The following is a 17,624-nucleotide window of genomic DNA, read 5'->3' as shown; positions in this document are numbered from 1 at the left end:
AGGGGTAATTTCTCAAAGAGATGATAGCAATGAACTTCGTCCAGTTGGATTTTTTTCTAAGAGATTAAGTGAAGCTGATAGACATCGTTCTATATATGAGCTTGAGTTTTTAAGCTTAGTAAAAACCATTGTCCGATTTAAACATTATCTGTTTAAAGAGTTTGACCTTTATACAGACAATAAAGCCTTGAGTTGGATAATCAATAATTCCAAAAGGTTGTTAAAATATGGGTCTTTAATAGAACAGTTGTCTCAATTTTCTTTTAAGATCCACCATCTAAAAACAAACGAAAATAAGGTCGCTGACTTTCTGTCTAGACAATATGATAGTTTCAATTTTGAAGTTGAACCAAAACTTGAAGAAAAATCCGAGAGGAAAGATTTCGTTCTAGTTAACCTTTGGAAACTACCATTCTTGAGTGAACCTTTGACTGAGTTGCAGCGTAAGGACCCCGAGCTAAGCGATTACATTAATAGGATCGAAGGAGGTGAGAATATTGTGGATATGCAAATTAGAAGTGGATTCTTGTTGAAGAAAACTAAAGCCAAAAGGAATGAGTGGAAGATCATTGTTCCAAAGGACCTTCAAAGGAACCTAGTGGAGTACTATCACCTTCAGTATCTCACAGGAGGGCATTCTGGGATATACAAGACGATACAGAAGATTATGAAACGATTTACATGGACTGGGATAGTAGATTATATCAAGGAGTACGTGAAATCTTGTCCAGAGTGTCAGAAATCTAAACCATCGAATTCCAAGAAAATGGGTCGTCTTGGTTCAAGTGTCGTTACTAGGATTAATTCGAACTGGATGGTGGACTGCTTAGGACCTCTTCCGGCTTCTAATGGATTTTCTTATTTGTTAATAGTGATCGACAATTGTAGTAGGTTTTGTATGCTCGAAAGGCTGAGAAAATTGTCATCTAAGATAATTAGTGATAAATTATATGATTTATTCACACGTTATGGATTTATTGAATCCTTGTCAAGTGATAATGCATCCGTTTTTACGTCCGATTACTTTCAAAAATTTTTGTATAGTTTGGGAATTCCTCACATTAAACTTAGCCCTTACCACCCAGAGGCGAATGTGGCGGAACGTTACATCAAAACGCTAAAATTCTCCATGAAATCGTATTTCGCTGAACGGCAAAACCAGTGGAGTGGTGTAATACGAGATCTTCAATTTAACCTCAATATGTGTGAATATGAAGGTATGCGTGCAGTACCTTCAGAATTATTTTTGGGAAGAATTGTTAATAGCCCCTTGGAAATTAAATGGAAAGTTATGGAGATTGATATTTGTGGAGAAACTTCAGAGGACGTGTGGAAAAATGCCTTGGAAAATATGGTAAAAAGCTGGGAGAAAAGGAGGAAATTGTTTGAACAAACTAGAAGAGAAGTAAATTTGGACGTTGGGAACCTTGTATTAGTGAAAAATCATGAGAAGCCTTCGTTGAAAGATAAAGTTACCAAATCGTTAATGTACCAATGGGTTGGTCCGTTTAAAATAGTCAAGTTTCTGACTCCAAATTCTTTGTTGTTAGAAGATGTAAGCGATCCATCAAAGGTTAAACGTAGTCATGTTACCGATGTTAAGAAATTCTTTCCACGTAGAAATTGAATTCTAGGTTAAGCCTGAACAACTGATTCAATATTTTACTCATTGCAGTTCAACCTTCAAAACGACATCAACGTAATTAGTGATAACTATAGAATAGAGATTAATTTAGATTAAGTTAGATTGTTAGGTTAGATATTAGATTTGGAATTAGTACGTAGAATTGTTAGAAATGTTAAATTTTTCAAATTCATTCATATCCATAATCATCTCATCTTTCATAAATCATTTTCATTGGTGCTAATCATTATTTGTTTGTAATTATTTGTATTGTAAATTCTTTTTTGTATAATTATAGGAAAATCTGTTGATGTACTAAAATTGATGTAAACAGCTGTTTCTTTACCTATGCTATGAAGATTAGAAATCCTGACCAGATATTGACTTCTACCAATGGAATTCCAAATTTCAGATATGTTACTTTGCTTGGCATTGATTCATATCCATGGAGGATGAACGAAGAATATTACTAATTCGCCTGAAGATCTAAAAGTGGAATAATTTTAAATGGTTTGTTACATAATTGTGAAATGTTTCTCGAGAAAGACTTAACGGCCGAAAAGACAATTGAAATAAAATGTTATATAATGAATTTAAGAAAAATGTTAGAACTAATGAAAGACTTTTCAATTGTTCCAATATGCAAATTTGAAATATAAAAAATTCCGTGTAGTATTTTTTATATTTTTCGGGGCAGTGGTGTTTGTAGCGATTTCCAATACGCTACATTATTTTTATGATATATATATATTAAATTCTGGTGTTGTGAAGTAAATTTACTGTTTAAAAAGGGCAGAGAAAGAAATTAATTAAAGTTTTTTTTAAAAAAAAAAAGAATTGTAATATGTAGGAAGGAATTCGTTTTGTTTTTCTTTCTTTCCCTCTTATTTCTGTAAAAGCTTGAAGTTGTAAGCGAAACACCTTTTCTTTTCGTTAGCTGTGTGTTTGAATGACGTAGCACGGGAAGACGAGATAGTGAGTGACACGCCCCCTTTTGTGGCTTCGGTTGCCTCGTGCTAGCTATGCCTCATCACTTGGTTTGAAGGCGATACGGGGAACAAGTGGAAGATTACGTACATGCAGCAGTGTTTGGTTAAAGTCGGGAAATTCGTATTACATTTTCTCTTTCCTTGTCAGTGCAAAAAAATATAAAATATAAAATACCGTGAACTAATGTAGTGATTGTGGAGTGTTTTTTCTTTTTTAAAAAATGTATGAAGAAGTAACTTAACGTCAGTTTGTTTCAGTTTGATACTGCAAAATTGTTAGGCTATGTAGGCTGTCTCAATTTAATGAAAGTTAAGTTAGGACTCCTCTTATACCGTCTTGTTGCTAGAAATTAACAAAGTTAACAATTAATAGTGAGATTAATTTCTAAAAGTGAGATTAAAAAGAAAGAAAAAAATTATTTTTTAAAAAAAGTGAGCTTGTAAAGAATAAGTAATTTCTAAATGATTTTTCTACTTACTTCTAAGTTTTAAAAATTGGAATTAAACTACGTAGTGGAATGGTAATGCTAATACGTAGAAGAGTGCCTAAACACGTTAGTGGGTGTAAATTGAATTAGGTAGTTTTCGCTAGGAGTAGTGGTTAAAGAGGTCAAAACTAATTTAATAAATGGTAAATTCTAATTGAATAAATTTAACGAGACTACATAGGGTGCTTCAAGAGGAGTAGGGAAATAAATTACAGTACCAGTTTGATCGAATTGAGGCAGAAATTACGTTAAATTTAGACATTAAAGGAAATTATTTAACTGAAAAATTAACGCAATAAGATTATACAGGGCGTTTAAAAATTAATAAGCACTGAAATAATTAAATTTATTGCTAAATCGTGTTGCACTATAGTAGAAGAAAGACAAGGTCTTAGACTGTGGAACCAGCAGATGATTGGAGCCTTTGGGGTAAAAAATAATCTCTCCTTTTCTGTTTCTAATTTTCCAAATGTGAAGTGGTAAGTACTTAATTTAATTTTTTTATTACTTAGAAACAGTAGAAATAGTCACTGGGTGTTGAATGCACACGTTAAAAAAATCTTAAAGTATACACTGAATCTTTTGAGCCAAATTTCTCCACATCGATTACATTTAAATTTAATAAATTTGTAACAAAGAAAAGGTGTTCGCAATTCAAGCTTATAACTTCTCTATTGGTCATTAAATGTTTGGTTTTATAGTCCAAATTAAACTGATTTAAATACAATGATTTTCACTCCTGATACTATATATATCGTTGAAAGATTAGTAATTGTTATCTATTGTTATTGTTTGGCTACATTAAATTGTATATTGTAATTTAAATCTAAAAATTTTTGAAGCTAATTAAAACTGTCCCAAAAATTTAATTTATCTGTTTAATTCCTATGTTTTTGCATTCACCAACCAGTTTTTTTTTTTTTTTTTATTGTATGAACAAGAGAGAGTGGAGTGCTATAATATTAACTATTTGCCTTTCATTTTTTATTTTTGGGAGGTTTTCAGGTACGCTGCTGCTGTAAATTTTTCACTGGTTCAGAGTCACTCGCGATTACTTTTTGGTTTTCGTTGTTTTTTTTTTATTATTTTCCTCAAGCCATATAGTAATTGCGATACCGAAAAGTGACGCTTCGAATAAACCAAGTCAATATATATTTTTTTAATTCTTTTGATGAAGTTCTGGTTGATTACCTAGGAGAATTTTTTTTAAATTGAGATGCTATTTCAATTCCGAACCAGCGGGTATATGGTATTATAAATTGGATCAGTCGAGATACTTATTAATGTTTCACTAATGTACTAAATGCTACAAACTGTATATGTTAATTGGGGTGAGATTAAAAAAGATTCATAGAGTTCTATGGAGTTCAAAAAATCGGATTGGCTAAAGAAATATATAGATTTAAATACCAATATGAGAACGAAAGCTAAGAATGATTTCGAGAAGGACTTTTAGAAATTAATGAATAATAGCGTATTCGGAAAGGCAATGGAAAATATTAGAAAGAGACCATGATTTACCTTAGAATGTGATCCGAAGAAGGTAGAGAAATTAATAGCGAAACCGAACTTTAAGTACAGATCAACATGTACTGAAGATTTGTGTGCTTTACATATGAAAAAAGAGAAATTAAAACTTAATAAACCAATATATATAAGAATGACCGTATTAGAAATATCAAAACTATCAATGAATTATTTCCCTTACAACACTATGAAACCTAAATATGAAATCGATATAGATTTATATTACATTGATACTGAAATTTTTATATATGCAATAGAAACATATGACTTCTACAAAATCTTAAAAGAAATTGTTGATCTATTTGATACAAGCGAATACGAAGAGGACAATAAATATGGAATACCACTAATAAACGAAAAAAGTATTAGGAAAAATGAAAGATGAAAACAATGGTAAAATAATGACTGAATTTATTGGATTACGGTCTAAGAAAAATGAAATGAAATCTTTGAGTTTTACGTTCCATGATTATGCCGGTTAGGCTAAAGGAGACGGTGATTATGAGAAATGAATGAAATGGTGGAATGAAGAAAATGGGAGAATCCTGAGAAAATCCACGCACACGGTGTTTGTCCACCACAAAGTTCACTTGGCGGGAGCTGGAGTTGAACCTGGGACCCCATGCACCAGAGGTGAAGGCTCTACCACTGAGCCACCGCGTACGATCTAAGATGTATGATTTTAGAGTAGAAGATAAAGGAAGGACAAAAGTGAAAGAAATAACTAAATGTGTAGCAGTAAAATAGATAAAATTTGATGATTATAAGAAAAGCCTATTTTATAATATAAAAACATATAAAGATATAAACCTTATTCGAAGTCATAAACATGATGTATATACTATAACTGTTAATAAGTTATCGTTAGACACGGGTGATGACAAAAGATGTGTACTAAAGCATGGTGTAAATACTTTAGCTTGTGAGCATTATGGGATAGAGTAGAAATGTAATTATGTGTACTTTAGTTTTAGATATGTAGGTTTAGGAAATAATTATTTTATGGTTGAACTGCCACAAAAGCGATTGTTTCTAATTTGTAACGAGATTTAGTGACTTTTTCGTAAAAAGATTTAGTGATTTTTTGTAACCTGATTTCTGAGAATTATGGGATGAGTAATTTCTGAGAATTCCAAGATAGGTGTGAGAATTACGGGATGGGCAATTTCTAAGAATTTCAAGATGGGTGAAATTTGATTGATCAATTGAGAAAATGTGGGTTTTTATGTTGAATGAATATTAACCAGATTTAGTGACCGAGTGATTCTGGGGCTTCGGAACTCTGAGTATTGTTCCTCTTTAGACATAGTTGAAATGTAGTAAATTTAATTTGTCCCAGAACATACATATGCACACTACTCGTGAAGTTTGTCCCACCAAAAGTTAGTTTTTTGTTTCTAGCATCCCAACTATTGAAGCATTAATATTGGGGGTTGGTGTTTTAAGAAGCACTAACGATTGCACTAGAAGAGATCGTTAGTGCTCCCAACTTCACTTAGGTGAAGATTTTGGTTCTAGTGTTTAAACTATTGAAGCTCTAATGTTGAGGTTAGTGTTCTAAGAATCAGTAAGGGAGCACCAACGATTTCGCTAGAAAAGACCACTAGTGGTTTGAATTTTGCTGGGAATTTGACCCAATGAAAAATTCAACATGTATTTCTTATGGGAGCTTCGTGGCATATAATTAGCCATATCTACACTAAGTGAAGCATTAATGAAACTGTTAGTTTTTCTAGAAACACTACATTGTAAACAATGAGATGTTGAAACAACACAAAATGACTACCACTTTATCGTGTTACTTGTGTGTTAATTCAGCACCACGGTCACGGTAATGTAGTTTTGTATAGAGTTTTTCTAGTGTCTAAACTATTGAAGCACTTATTTGGGAGTTGGTGTTCCAAGAAGCTCTAACGAAGCACTGTTTGCATAGAAGAGATGATTAGTGCTGCTATGAGGAGGGAAAGCTTCACGGAGGTCTTTGCTAGGCTACTCCGAGTCCGTCCTGGTCCTTCGCAGGCCCTCCAAATTTAGGGGGGCTAAATGTAAATTAGGGTGGGCACACACACACACACACAGAGACAGACATATATATATAATGTCTGTCTCTGTGTGTGATGATGAATAATTTCTTATGCTCTTAAAACTAAAACTACAGCGTGAAGGAATTATTATTAAAATTTTCCCCTATAGCGTTGGTACAATTGTACCTGAAAGCTAGAATACTATATGTTTCTTTTTTATTTATTTGTTATGACAACAAAATATTTCTTCCGTTTTCTCATCTTCAAGGAAATAAAAAATATTTAAAAAAAAAAAAATAGTTGGCCGAACGAACCAATCATTAAAATTTCCAAAGAATTAGCACAGGAAATACCTTTTTTTTTAAAATTTTTGATCGACTGAAAAAATATTTGTGAAACTTGAAACCATCTAGAGAGTAATGAGATTCAATTTCAAAGAGATTCTTAAATTAATATTTTGAAATACATGTGGCCTAAACAAATATATGCATATTGAAAAAATGAAATTAACATCTTACCTGTATTATTATTTACATTTCCTTAGATATGAAACTTTATATTTCTTCAAATAACACGCGCTTTATTTTACACATGTAGTTCTAAACATTTTTTGATCAGTTTTTTATGGTGATGTTCGAAAGAAATAATGATACGTTTATGGGTTTTTGCTATCTACAAATTTATAAATTTCATAAGATTAAGAAACACAAACACAACACGCATATATACACTCCTCATGTTGGCACACTATAGTAGAAACGAGTTGAACATTTGAACAATCACTAACAACACAATCACAGTATAAATCTCCTTGTTTTGGATGCTGCCAATCTTAGAACAATTGTGTCCAGATCGAGGTTTCTGGTGTTGTCCTTGTTGTAACTCAACAAAACAAGATCGGCTTTGCGGTCGTGAGACATCGATAACCTTTGAGGTCGTAAAACTGATGTCAAGAAGGAGAAGCAGTTTTCTACGGTAGCAGTACTACTTGGTATGGCCTCTACCAAAAGATTAATTCCGGGAAAGGCTGCCCCATATGTTTGCAATTTATTACCCAATTCTGCAAGAGAAGTTACATTCTGAATAAGTGTTTTAGCTAATTCAAGTTTAGCAGTTAAATTTTTCAATGCTTCTTGGTATTGTGAGTTGTGAATCAACAGTCCCTTTAACGGATTCAATTTTTCCACTGGTCCTAACTGAAGCAAGTACTTGCAAACAGCTGTTATAACTTCATTGTTCTTTTCTCGAAACCGATTTGTAATTTCACTGCAACAATGATCAATTATTTCGTAATATATTCGCAAATACTCTGCTTCATCATCACTTTTACCTTCAAAGTTAACACCACTAGCATCAACAATACTGTCAGAAAACACACGTGGAAGATAACGTTTTCGTTTTATTGGAGGGTCACATCCGAAAGCATCACATTCTTCTTTTACTGTATCTAAAATATCTTTGCATACAGTAGGTTTTCTCATTTCTTGCAGTTGACTTTGTACACTTTCGATTAATTTCCGTGCTGCCTCAATATCTAACTTCTTCTGTTGTAGTAGTGCAGTAGCTGGTTTCAGATACCCCAATACTTTTACCATAACTTTTGTGACTAAATGAAGCATTGTCTGTTTCATTTGCCACAACAACCGAATAGCCTCCGTCTTAAGTTGCCCAAATTTACTTCCAGATGAGGAATTCGCGATTGGCTCAAGTGTTTCTAGAATTAACTCCTTTTGTGAATGAACAACGTTAACTGATTCCAACTGTCCTGTCCATCTTTGGCTTAGCAATCGTTTTAGGGCATTTCCCTCGTAAATCTGTGCAACACGTCCTTTTCTGAAAAACACATACAATTGTTCACACAAATCAAAATAGTCCTTAACTTCCGGTATATTTTCAATAGAACGCATTACAACCAAGGGCAGTTGGTGGTTAAAACAATGGACAAACAATATTTCTCTGTTCAGTTCTTTTGATAACAAACTTTGAACACCACCAATTGCACCTTTCATGACAGAAGCACCATCATATGATTGGGCAATGAGTTTACTAGAATTAAGCGTAAGCTCACTTAACACGGACATAATTTCGGACGTAATATATTTAGCATCTTGTGAACGAATATTCAAGATACCAACACATCTTTCTGTTGTTTTCATATTAACGGTATATCGAAAGACGATTGCTAAATCTTCAATACCTTGCTTATCCCGGGTTTCACCTGCCAACAGAGAAATGCATTTACTTTCTTGAATTTGACTCAGAATGTTTTCTATGACGGTATTAGCCATAACATGTGTGATTTCATTTTGAATTTCGGGGCTAGTATATTTTGAGTTCGCTGGAATAGTCTTACATTATTCCGCAAGCTTTTTATCCTTCCTCATGGAGAAGTCAAAAAATTCCAGAAAAAGTCCACTGGGATCTACATCTTTACATTCAGTTCCCTCTTAAAGGTAGTTCATTAATAACCAAAAACTGAATTACTTCAGCTATCAATTTCACGTAATACCTATTTTTTTCTACTATGTCACTGGCCATAATTTTCCCAATAGTTTTTCCCGTTTGTTACCTTTGTTTCTGTTCTAAATAAACACTCATTGCAAGCTTGTGCGACTGGGAGCTGCAATGTTTCTGAAACCCTTTGCCTTTTTCTGTTGCGTGCTTCCAATCACTGTATCCAGAAGTTACAAATGCTGGATCCGAATTACTTGTTGGAAATTTCCTACACGGAAAACAAAAGCCTGAATTCGCAATAACGGAGTATTCTAACCATTTCCTTGATTTGAACCAGGAATATTGAAATCTTCGCTTCTGGCCTCCTGTTCTGGTTTCTGGATAAGACGTCAAGTAAGTCTGTGCAGGTTTGTCGATACCGAGGTCTGAAGGTACCAAGGACGCTTTTGAGGTATCATCTAATTTTTTGCTGATATATGTTACTAAAGATAAGGTGTCTTTCTCTTTGCTAGATGCGAGCTCCTCCGTGGCTAAGCGGTTAGCGTACGCGCCTTTGGTGTGGGAGACCCGGGTTCGATTCCTGGCGGGAGCTCATGTGGTTCGGATTCCACGTTAATCAGTAGGTCCACGTCTCATATAGCCTCGCTGCTGAACGGGACGTTAAACTCAAAATCAACTCAACTCTTTGCTAGATGCGCCACTCGCAGAAGAGTTCTCTAGAACAGATTTTTCATTTAAAGAACTTGCTGAAATTACACCACGCTTACTACCGGTTGCAGAAAAGAATTTTTTTTTTATCGAAGCTTGCTTAGAAGTCATAGTCACCAGCTCCTTGGAATGAATCTGAAAGAAATAAAACAAAACATTACTAACCATAGTTTTAAAATACACAGTGTATTTTTGGCACTAGGCCAAAAGAGACAGGTAGATTTCTTTAATTCTTAGGAATTTTCGGTCACATTCTAATATCAGACCAATTTTAAAGTCAGTTCCTTTCTTTTTTCTTTTCTTTTTTTTTTTCATGCTGAGAAAGCTTGATATATTTATGGATGAAAATATGATTTTTAAACATTTATTCAAAGAGTCGTCATTTTAAAACCAAATTTAGATGTAAACCTTTAATAATTACTGAGTTATTGTATTCACAAAAGACGTTGTGGAACCTACCAAATACACGTATTGTTGAAATTTTTAATCAAATCATGTTAGCTGAAACATGTTACCTAAGGCAACAAAAATATCACTTTTATTTTGTCAAAATTAGTTCCATCTGTTAATATCCAGCCAAACAGCAACCAGCTTAGTCTTCTAGACCAGTGGTTCTCAAACTTTCCGATAACGCGGACCCCCTGGTCATTCGGAAAGTAATCTGCGGACCATCTGGCAATGTTATCTGAAATTTCATATAACTAACTAACTAACTAACTCTATGGCCTATGGGACCCGGAGGTTCAATGCCGCGTTCACAAAAGCTCTCCACTGACTTCTATCCTTAGCTAACTGCATCCAGTTTCTACTTTGCATTCCAATCTCTGCGACATCCATCTTAATATTGTCCTCCCATCTGCGCCTAGGTCTTCCTAATGGTCGTTTTCCGATTGGTCTTCCAGTCAAGACTTTGAAAGCGTTTCTACTTTCTTCCATTCTAGCTACATGGCCCGCGCACCTAAGCCTCCTAGACTTGACGACCCTAACAATGTTGGGTAAACCATATAAATTATGTAGTTCCTCGTTATGAAGTTTCCGCCATTCCCCATTCCCGTTCCTCTTAGGTCCGAATATTCATCTCAGGATCTTGTTCTCAAATACTTTCAGTTTATGTTCTTCCCTCAGAGTAAGTGACCATGTTTCGCAACCATACAGAACAACAGGCATGATTATCGTTTTGTATATTTTAAGCTTCAAAATTCCTCGACAGAATTCGCGACGACAAGAGATTTTGAACCGAATAGTAACATGAATTCCCTGCTTTTAGTCGACATTTAATTTCTCCGTGAATATGATTTTCCTCTGTTAATATTGATCCTAGATATTTAAAACTATCCACTTTATCAAAAGTATTATTTAATATTTTAACGCATCCATAATTTGCTGTATTCCGGTCCCGACGTACTTCCATGTATTTAGTTTTCTCTGCATTTACTTCTAAACTCATGTCTCTGCAAGCGTTTAATAAGATCTCTGCATTTCTTTCTATTGTTCTCATATCATCCCCTATTAAATTTACATCATCAGCATATACCATAACCTGGTGAATACCGTTCAACTCTAGGCCCTGGTTGCTATCTTTGGTTTTTCTTATAGCGTATTCCAGAACGAAGTTAAATAATAATGGCGACAAGGCATCTCCTTCTTTCAGGCCATTTTCGACGTGAAAGTAGGGCTGTTCCGATAATCGAGTAATCGATAACAATTCGATAAAATTTCAAAACCGTTTCATCGATAAAGAATTTTAATTTTATCGAATTATCGAACTTTCGAGACTCCCGAAATGTTTGAGACTCTCGAAATGTTCGAGACTCTCGAAATGATCGAGACTCCCAAAATGTTCGAGACTCTCGAAATGATCGAGACTTCCGAAATGTTCGGGACTCTCGAAGTGTTGGAGGCACTCGAAATGTAAGAAACATTAGACAGCTTCGAGACACTCGAACTGTTCGAGAATCTCGAATTGTTTGAAAGCAGAAAATACAGAAATATATCAATATGATCGCATTTGTCGAGTCGCTTGAATATTTAGAAAAGTTCGGGATTATCTGAGTGTTCGAAAGAAACGATGTATTCGAGGTTATCATAGTTGTATATAATATGTATTACATATATGTATTAAAAGTTCTCTCCTTAGCAATGTAGTGAAGGAAAAGTTTTTCCCCACAGATCTGTACAAGGTTTAAGCAGTCTGTCAGAAGAGAGAAAGAGGAAGAGAAAACACGCATCACCCGAATGGAATTGGAATCCAAGACAACATTAGTCTACTAATAGTCACTTTGCCGATTGCGCCAATAACGGGGCAGGCAGAAAAATAATTCGATGTCGAATATGATTTCAACAAATACAACTTTGCAATAACTTATCAGATGAAAAAAGTTGTTTGACTAGTTTGGCTGCAAGAAGAAATCATTGGAGAGGTGAATGAACCGAACTGTTCATCAGTACTTTTGATAATACCCGAAACTTCGATAATACTCGAAATGTCGATAATACCCGAAACTTCGATAATACTCGAAATGTTGATAATACCCGAAACTTCGATAATACTCGAAATGTCGATAATACTCGAAATGTCGATAATACTCGAAATGTCGATAATACCCGAAACTTCGATAATACCCGAAACTTCGATAATACTCGAAATGTCGATAATACCCGAAATGTTGATAATAGTCGAAACTTCGATAATACTCGAAATTTCGATAATACCCGAAACTTCGATAGTAATCGAAATTTCGATAATTTCAAATACTCGAATGGTTTCGAGTAACCGATGACAACTCGATAAATTTTCACTCCCGAAGTTCGATAGGTCTTCAGCCTTATCGAACACTCCTACGTGAAAGCTCGTGGACAAAAAGTTTCCTACCCGGACTTTACTTTGGGATTCATTTAAACATATCCTGTCCTTCTTGGAATTTGCAACTGAAAACAACATTTTCCTGTGAGTCATTGGCTTTCGGTCAATATGCGAGAGATTGAAAAGACAGCAAGAAATATATACTGATTAAAAATATATATACTGATTAGTATTACCACTGACAAGATAAAGATCAAGAAACTAATGCAATAAGTATTTTATTATAGGTGGAGGTGTATGTGGTGACATACTTAAATCCTTGAAAATAAAAAATTGAAAATGTGAGGGGGCAGTTAAACCGTGCTTTTATGATCTCATCACATGATCTTGCTATTGAAAAAAAAAACAAACAAACAACAACAACATCGAGTGTAGTTTCTCTTTGTTGCATAACAATACTGCAAGTCCCAAGGTTAACTTTTTTTTTTTTTAATTGATCACTCATGAAAATTTCGTGGCGTCGTACAGTTAATGTACAACTCCTTTTCAAAAAATGCCCTAACAAAGAAGGAATTCCTCTCACCTGAAGTAGTCCTATATAACGGTTGACCGGCTTCAGGGCAGAAATTTAGTAGGCCTAAAGAAAATATTCAAATTTACAAACGTAGATATAATTTCTAATTGCTTTCTTTTTAGTAACTGAAAAAATACTTTTTGCTTAACAGCTGTGAGTTCCATTTTTATCACAATATATTTCAATTTTTAGACGTCGCGGACCCCGTAACCAGATTACGCGGACCCCCGGGGTCGGCGGACTACAGTTTGAAAACCACTGGTCTAGACTCTTTGGAACATACTATCAACAATCATTTAGGACGATTGCTACTAAGGTCATGTTTAAGTAAAAATAATCTGTTATGTTTTGGTACTCGAGCATTCAAATAAGAAATAACTCCAAAAAAGCTCCCTGTTCTAGCGCAGTTACCATCTTTCTCGAAACGAAATTGATAAGTGAAGTAACAGTTCATTAAATTTTCTTTGTATAGTACAATTCATATCAAAGCATACATGAAATTCTTCTTTACATTGTACAAATAAGAATTCGAGATCAGTTGCTTTCGTAGGTATTAAAAAAGTTTAAGAACTAATGATTTAAACAGCTATTTACTTATTTCTGTTGAAGATATCTCTTCTTCAAAATGAAACTACATTAACAAATTGTTACTTTTGTGAGCTACCCTCATGGGTACAGCGCTCGCCTTCGGCGCCTCTGGTTTCGGGTTCAAGCCGTACTGGGAGTCCTCGGATTCAAACCGATAGTGATTTGGATGTTACTTTAAGCTATAGGTCCCGTGTCTATATAGCCTCCCTGCTGAAGAGGGGCGCTAAACTCCTCAACGCACCCTGTTTTAAGTCAAAGGTCAAATTTCAAATTTATAAAGCATTATACATATTATCATCCAATAAGGTTCAATTATTAATTAAAAATTCTGTTTTTCCTATAATTGCAACTACTACCTCCGTTTAGTCCGCTACATTTTTTGTTTACATACCAGAAGATTGCAAGGTATTCTTTTACAAAATAGTAAATTTGGATGATTAGGCTTACATCTGAGATTTGCATGAACATTTGATTCTGGCACCAAAGATTGGCAACAATTATTAAATTATTTTAATATAAGTATCTAATAATTCATCCCCGATAAAGATTAAGTAAATCAAACTTATCTTTAGTTTAAAGATATGTTAAACATATTACTTATCTATTCCAAGTTATTTAACAAATAGTCAAGTTGCTGCTACACTACAATTCTTATTCTTCAAGTCAATTTCGCTGCATCTTCAGAAACCAGCATCGATCAACTTTCAATTACAACCATGCTCAACTCAAAACACAACAAGAGTAAATACAATTCAGAAAAGGAAACTTTTCTTACTCCGTTATCACGTGATATAAAACGTAGTCAAAATCCCCCACTCCTCTCTCTCTCCATGTCCAATATACACAAAACAAACCCATACACCTGTGTGATTATTAGAGCGAAGCAGTTGCGACCCCCTGTTGAGGGATGCTGTCTTTTCAATCTCTCGCATATTAACCAAAAGCCAATGACTCACAGCAAAAGGATGTTTTCAGTTGCAAATTCCAAGGACAGGAAGAAGTAAACTCTTCGTCCGCAGATTAAGGTAAAAGTATGTTGTTTCTGAACACAAATGCATGTTTGAAGATAGAATAACCATAAATTATTTTTCTCCTGCAGCGAGGGTCGTCTACAAATGAAGCCTTAAAAAAAAAGTCTCACGCTCAGAAATATTAGCAATTCAAAGAAGCGTAGCGCATAAATAGCCCACTTCTTTAAATGAGGATAATAAAAGTAAATTTTAATTTAGCCCTCTAAAGTGCAGTTGGAAATACAATTTCTTCCATTTCAGTCAGTGTTCGAATTAAACTTTCGAACGAGAGGGGGATACTTATGTATTGTTAGTGTAAATGTAGAGGCGAAAATTTATCCCAGACAGGGATGTTATGTTACTTCTGTGATACGAGCTGGACATAAATTTTTACCGAAGGGGAATTTCCCCGGCATCCCCCGTTAATTCGAGCTATGATTTTAGTTAGGGGGCTGAGCCCGCCGTAGCCCTTCCTGACTACGGGCCTTGTCTTTCCTATACGTGGACTACGTTTTTAGATGTATCTCAGAAAAATTAAGTCACTAATGACGAAATATTAAGTGAAGGGACATATATTTTTTTTCTCCCTTAGCAGAAAATTAAACTAAAATGAAGTTGTTCTCTTGGCTGCTTGAAACACTTGGGAATTTGGTATAGCGATAGTTACAGAATGGTCGATAGATGGTAGCAGATAACCTTTGTCGTTGGTTTAGACATTAGGAACGAAAAAAAAACGCAATTACCGTCATCTTATGAAGTATTTTTTTTCCTATTCAATGTAATTAAGAAAATGTGAGTAATTGATACAACATAACAACTATTGAATGTTTTATTACAACAAATCTTAACTGTTGTAATTATTATCTCTTTCTGAGCTTATATAAGTAGAGGTAGGGTTTTCACTTCCAAGGGTAATTGATGTATATAAGTAATTAATGGGATTTTTTTCAGTTAGAAAATTTCCCTTTCTTTCCAAAAAGATTCATTTATTACTCATGTACATCCATCGCCCTTCCAACTTTTTCGGAAGGCGTATTAGTAGTCATCTAAGTGATTCGTAATTAGTGATGGGCAAAATGATTCATTTCGGAGAATCGATTCATTCACTCTGATTCACTAAAATGATTCGATCATTTAATTCGTTCATATGAATTGGTTGTCAGCGCATTCCCTTCGCACAAGTGAATTCGTTTGGGAATGATTCGCTCATTGAATCAGTTTTCTACGCATCTATTTTGTGCGGATGAATTATTCGATCATATGAGTTGAATGGGAATTATTCGATCATATGAGTTGAATGGGAATTATTCGATCATATGAATCGCTTGGGCTACTGCACTTCTTTTCTGCGCAACTTAATACATTCCTTGTGAGGAAGTACAACCTCGTGTACCATCTTTGCTACGTCACGGCCAGCGTTGCATTGGGCTGAGCGTAGAGATGGGCAGAATCGAGTACGTACTCGATTCTGCAGGGAGAGAATCGATTCTGGACTCGGATCGGAATCGGTTTTCTTCATATCTACCCCCCCCCCTTCCCAGCGCGCTCTTGCGACCTAACAGTAATTAAGTGGCAAACAATTTGTATTCTACGTTAAGTAATAACAATTTTAAGTAGTTGGCATTGTAATATATATATATATATATATATATATATATATATATATATATATATATATTAGAATTTTAGTTAATAAAGTATACATGTCTCTGTCTTTTTAACGATTAGCAACACGAATTAGAAGAATCTTTTTCTATTGCCCACCCTCTTTTTTATACATAGCTATATATTTCATTGTTTATCCTCCTTTCACATCTATTTGCATTCCCGTTGTTTCTGTGCACTGAATCCCAGGCTTTGTAACACGCAAGCACACGAGGCTAACAACTGAAGTTCACTCTCACTCTTTACCACTCGCCAAGTGTCGCCAAGCGAGTGGGTGGAGTTCTGGTGCAGGCTGTTCACTCTACGGTGCATGGTGTTCAAATGAATTCGGAATCGATTCCAGCCAATCAGAGCAAGCGTAGAGAATCGAGTACGGAGCTCAGAACTCATTTATGAGAAAACAATTCCGAGCACAAACAGAATCGATTCTGGATTCATATGTCCTGGACTCGGTTTGTGAAAAGTGAGCACAAGCAGAATCGAGACCAGCTGTGCTCAGAATGGAAGTACAGGAAAGCAGATGCTTTATCAGTCTAGCCCTACTTTGTTCGTTACTGGTCAGTCAAGACTTGAATAAAGGGACAACATTAACACGATCAATGGCACCAATATACAAGATAATTACAATTTCTAAATTGCAAGTGTTCCATACGCATATTTTAACATACACATTTGCTATAATTATTGTAGCTTTCATTCTATGAATGGCTTTATCGCGCCAGATAATAACGTTCAACAGAATGATACGTGGTCAGTACCAGGGACGTACGCAGGGTGGGTTCTTGGAGTTCGAGCCCCCACCCCGAAATCTCGATCTGTCTGCAAATTTAATATAATTTTAGGGGTCATTTTACGAATTTTAGTATAATTTATTCTCATATTGAATTTGAACTCACCCGGAAAAGCTTTGGACCCCCTCAAAATAAATTCCTGCATACGTCGCTAGTCAGTATAACGACTCAGTGTCGTATCTTGTTTTCCGACTCATTCAGTGGCGGTTGTAGCCCGGGGTCGGGGAGCTAAGTCCCCTAGTTTTTGAGTGACAAAAATAATTTAAACTATTATATGTGTTTTTGAAAGTGTATAGTAAACTCATGATATAGGCCTACCTATCATAATTTAAGGTCTGTCCCCCCCCCCCGGACAGTTTCTACCTTCTAGAACTGCCTC

General features: G+C 34.9%; 1 protein-coding gene across 1 annotated transcript; it reads right to left on the bottom strand.

Moving 5' to 3' along the window:
• Positions 1–1,666: 1,666 nt before the first annotated feature.
• LOC145682352 (zinc finger MYM-type protein 1-like) lies at positions 1,667–8,940 on the bottom strand. The gene is made up of 2 exons (XM_081753926.1): positions 7,707–8,940; positions 1,667–1,713 (listed from the first exon to the last, which is right to left on the bottom strand). The coding sequence occupies exons 1-2, from the start codon at positions 8,938–8,940 to the stop codon at positions 1,667–1,669; spliced, it is 1,281 nt and encodes a 426-aa protein (XP_081610052.1).
• Between the last annotated feature and the right edge of the window lie 8,684 nt (positions 8,941–17,624).

The sequence above is a fragment of the Thermobia domestica genome, chromosome 3, assembly GCF_964235325.1.
Source record: "Thermobia domestica chromosome 3, izTheDome1.hap1.1, whole genome shotgun sequence".
NCBI classification, from domain to species: Eukaryota; Metazoa; Arthropoda; class Insecta; order Zygentoma; family Lepismatidae; genus Thermobia; species Thermobia domestica.
This window is presented reverse-complemented; position numbering and strand designations above follow the sequence as displayed.

Coding starts and splice junctions, on each gene's coding strand:
- LOC145682352 (XM_081753926.1), bottom strand. CDS start 8,940: ATGGCTAATACCGTCATAGAAAACATTCTGAGTCAAATTCAAGAAAGT. Junction 1,714..7,706: donor AACTTCTCTTGCAGAATTGG/GTAATAAATTGC, acceptor TCTATTCTATAG/TTATCACTAATTACGTTGAT.